General features: G+C 60.9%; 1 protein-coding gene across 1 annotated transcript; it reads left to right on the top strand.

Annotated features, from left to right (window-relative positions):
• The first annotated feature begins 141 nt into the window (after nt 1-141).
• On the top strand, nt 142-1,989 carry LOC119100544 (uncharacterized). The gene is made up of 4 exons (XM_037223630.1): nt 142-271; nt 541-654; nt 962-1,096; nt 1,897-1,989. Exons 1-4 carry the CDS (start codon nt 194-196, stop codon nt 1,987-1,989), a joined length of 420 nt encoding a protein of 139 aa, XP_037079525.1. The 5' UTR covers nt 142-193.
• The last annotated feature ends 1,369 nt before the right edge of the window (nt 1,990-3,358 follow it).

The raw sequence follows: 3,358 nt of genomic DNA, 5'->3' as shown, positions 1-3,358 counted from the left end.
CCGCGGCTGCCGCCCCCGCTCCCGCGTCGACCCGGGGCGAGCCGGCGCCGCCGGCCGCCGGCCGCTGCTGCGTGGCCGTCAGATGATGGCGCACGCGGCGCACATGACGGCCGCGCGCCAGCGGCGCGGCCAGCGCCAGGAGCAAGCCGAGCTGCAGCGCCAGACGCGCCGCCGCCTCGAGAAGGAGCGGCGCATGCGCGAGCAGCAGCAGCGCGCGCTGCGGGACGTCAGTGGCGTGACGGACACGGCGGAGCTGGTGTGCCGGCTCCAGGTGGGTGGTGGTGGGTCGGGCCGGACGACCGTGCAAGGCCCTGTCGTACCGTCATCAGTGCCGGGCTAGGAGCCGAAACAGCTGCCGTGGGGACGGTCTTTGAAATAGGCCAGTAAGTCAAAAAGGACCCGTGCTTGGTTGAGTACCGGGTTTGAGTTACGATTGATTTGGTTTGGACGCCATGTAAGTGGTGTCGGGTGACTGGGTGGATACCTGTCATTGATGACCGCGGGGACCTTCATAACCCGCGCGCCGTCGTGTCCTTGCAGGAAATGAAGGAGGGTTGCGTGACTGGAGAAGACCAGGATATAGTGGCGGCCGTGCAATCAGTCATCAACACATTGCTGCTACACATGAAGACAATGAACGGGGTGGACACGGCGGTAAGCGGTGACTGTGGCTTGATGCATGGCATGTACCATTCAATGGTTGTCGCGGTCATTCACTGTCACTGATCGTCAATGACATTGATCAAATCATGTCGTTGATTCGAATGTGTGAAAATTCCACCTGGAGGCAGTTTGAGGATGTTTACTGGAAGTTCGGCTTGTAGTGATGTAATTCGATTCCTCCTGTCATCTTCACATTAGTGGCGGGCCCTATTCTCCCTGCATTGGGATTCGTAGGAGTGCGGCCCGCCGCAGCCGCCGTCAGACGGCAGCAGCGCCTGACCCGCGGCCGGTGTCTCAGGCGCACTTGAGGGACGTGCTGTGGGAGCACTTTCTGCCAGGCAAGGGCCAGGTGATGCTCAAGTACAGGGGCGACTCAGCCCGGCGCGTGCGCGAGTACATGTACCAGATCATCCTGCTGCTCGAGATGTGCTGGGTAAGTGACTGGGCGGGCTCAGGTCGCACGCGAACTGGTGCTGCGCTGCTTCCCCGCCGCGGCGGAGAGGCTGCCGCCGCCGAGACGCTGGTCGTGTTCAGTTTTTCCACAAGTTTTTTTTTTGCTGCAAGCCGAAGAGGTCACAGGCAAAAAAAAATTAAATATGTGACAGTGCATACCGTTGATTTGTTTCGTTTCGAGGGTGTTTCGCTGTAAAGTCTGCAGCTCTGTTTTATGTTAACATGTTGAAAAGGAAATAGTAAATGAGCATGTCTCATGTTACAGCATTCCAGGATATGTGAGCAGCTGCCCCGTGCCGAATCTCAACAGTCGCCGGGCGTCAAAATTTCGAGAGCTCAGTCTCAGAGCAATTCTCTGTCTCAGATCTCAGTCAGCTGACGTGATCGGTGTCAGATGTCAGTCAGGTGCCGGAAGTCAGTCAGCAGTCAGCTGACGGCGTCTGTGTCGGCTGTCAGTCAGCAGTCAGCTGACGGTGTCGGTGTCAGTGTCAGTCAGCAGTCAGCTGACGGTGTCGGGTCAGGTGTCAGTCAGCAGTCAGCTGACGGGTCGGTGTTAGATGTCAACAGTAGTCAGCTGACGGTGTCGGTGTCAAGTGTCAGTCAGCAGTCAGCTGACGGCATCGGTGTCAGGTCAGTCAGCTGTCAGCTGACGGCGTTGGTGTCAGATGGTCAGCAGTCAGCTGACGGCATCGGTGTCAGTGTCAGTCAGCGTCGGCTGACAGTGTCGGTGTCGGTGTCAGGTGTCAGCTGTGTCGGCTGACGGCGTCGCTCTTACCGCAGGTGTTGGGTGGTGAGGCGTGCGAGGACGACAAGTACCAGCTGGTGGACCTGCTGCGCATGATCTCGCTGCACACGGCAGTCCGACCGTCATGACTGAGTTCATGCAGGACGTCATGGTGGACAGGTGGGTGGGGAGCAGCGGTAGGGCTCGGCCCAGACGTTAGAAGCTGCAAAATTAGGTGGGAAGTGCTGTTGAAGAGACGCTTGTTCAGTTACGGCCGACAAGGCTTCATGGCTTTATGCTTTATTTGGCATCATGCCTTTGGCTGTTTTATGGAAAGCTACTTTGTGTTTTTACAAATGTCCCTGGTAAATCGTTTTGCCCAGAACGGATAACACACCGTCCTAACTCGCGACCGACGGTGTGTGTTCGGTCAGTTACCAGCACACGCAGCCGGACCTGCTGCTTGAGCTGTACGACGAGGTGAGCCGCCCGCCGCCGGCCGCCCTGCTGCACTGGTCGTGTCGCCCGGCCGGCCGGACAGCTGCCGGCCGCCGCCCAGCGTCGCCAGCAGCGGCCAGCAGCCGCCCAGCGTCGGCAGTTTGCTGAGCGCCGCCTCCGGCCCCCCAGCCAGCCTGTCCTGCTGAGCAGGTCAGCAGGCGGGGCCGAGTCCGCAGGGCCGCGTGGCGGGGGCGGCCCAAACACTCAGCAATGTGTCACCGGTCGCGTCAAGGAAGCACGTGTTCTTCGCGGCCACCTTTTGTGGTTGAGTCCGTGGCGGATTTCCTGACTGTTGATAGCGTCTTGTGAGATCGAGAGCAGGCCATGCAGTGAAGTGGCTCACCCACCATAAGGCGCGACATTTAAACGGGCGCCCCCGGATCCGGGTGTGCTGCTCCCGTCCCTGCGCTGCCCAGCTGATGGTCTGACGGTGTTGCCGCCTGCCACTGCCTCTCAAGGTTCGAGCTGTGCGCGTGCACCGAGCCGACGTGGGGTCTTGTAGTTGAGTGTTCGGGCCGCTGGCCTGCGTACGGACAGAGAGCCGGCTGTCCCGCATCCGTGCTGAGCTGTTTGGTGGGCGGTACAGGAACGCCAGCCTCTCGAGGCAGCAGCAGTCTGCTGGAGGCCACCAAGAAGCGGCAGATCATGGTGCCCAAGCCTCGCGAGATGCCGCGCCACCAGAGCAACAGCAGCGGCAGCAGCCGGTCCCACGTCCTGGCCTCGGCCGCCGCCGCTAAGGCCGCCGCAGCCGCCGCTGCCGCGGCTGCTGCCCGGGCCGCGCCGGCCAGCGCCGGCAAAACAGGCGAGCGCTTCGGCCCATGTGATGGGATGGGTGGGGGGGATGTCTCGAGCCGCGGATGCGGGGGGGGGGGGGGTGACCTATGCGTTAAGGTCGCGGCTCAGTCTTAGAACATTGGTCGGTGTCTTGTTTTGGTGTAGCTCGTTTGTTACCGAGGCCTCCTGTGTTATGTCTCGGTGTGCACCATAGTTGCTTGAGCCCTCATTCCGTAGCTAATCACC

Source organism: Pollicipes pollicipes, unplaced genomic scaffold (assembly GCF_011947565.3).
Source record: "Pollicipes pollicipes isolate AB1234 unplaced genomic scaffold, Ppol_2.1 Scaffold_4881;HRSCAF=5763_pilon_pilon_pilon, whole genome shotgun sequence".
NCBI lineage: Eukaryota > Metazoa > Arthropoda > Thecostraca > Pollicipedomorpha > Pollicipedidae > Pollicipes > Pollicipes pollicipes.
The sequence above is the reverse complement of the archived record's forward strand: the minus strand, read 5'-3'. Positions and strand labels throughout refer to the sequence as shown.

Bases quoted from the DNA above. Each gene is read 5' to 3' on its own strand.
- LOC119100544 (XM_037223630.1), top strand. From the start codon at position 194: ATGCGCGAGCAGCAGCAGCGCGCGCTGCGGGACGTCAGTGGCGTGACG. The intron at 272-540 runs GTGGGTGGTGGT...GTGTCCTTGCAG, and splicing joins AGCTGGTGTGCCGGCTCCAG to GAAATGAAGGAGGGTTGCGT. The intron at 655-961 runs GTAAGCGGTGAC...CCGGTGTCTCAG, and splicing joins TGAACGGGGTGGACACGGCG to GCGCACTTGAGGGACGTGCT.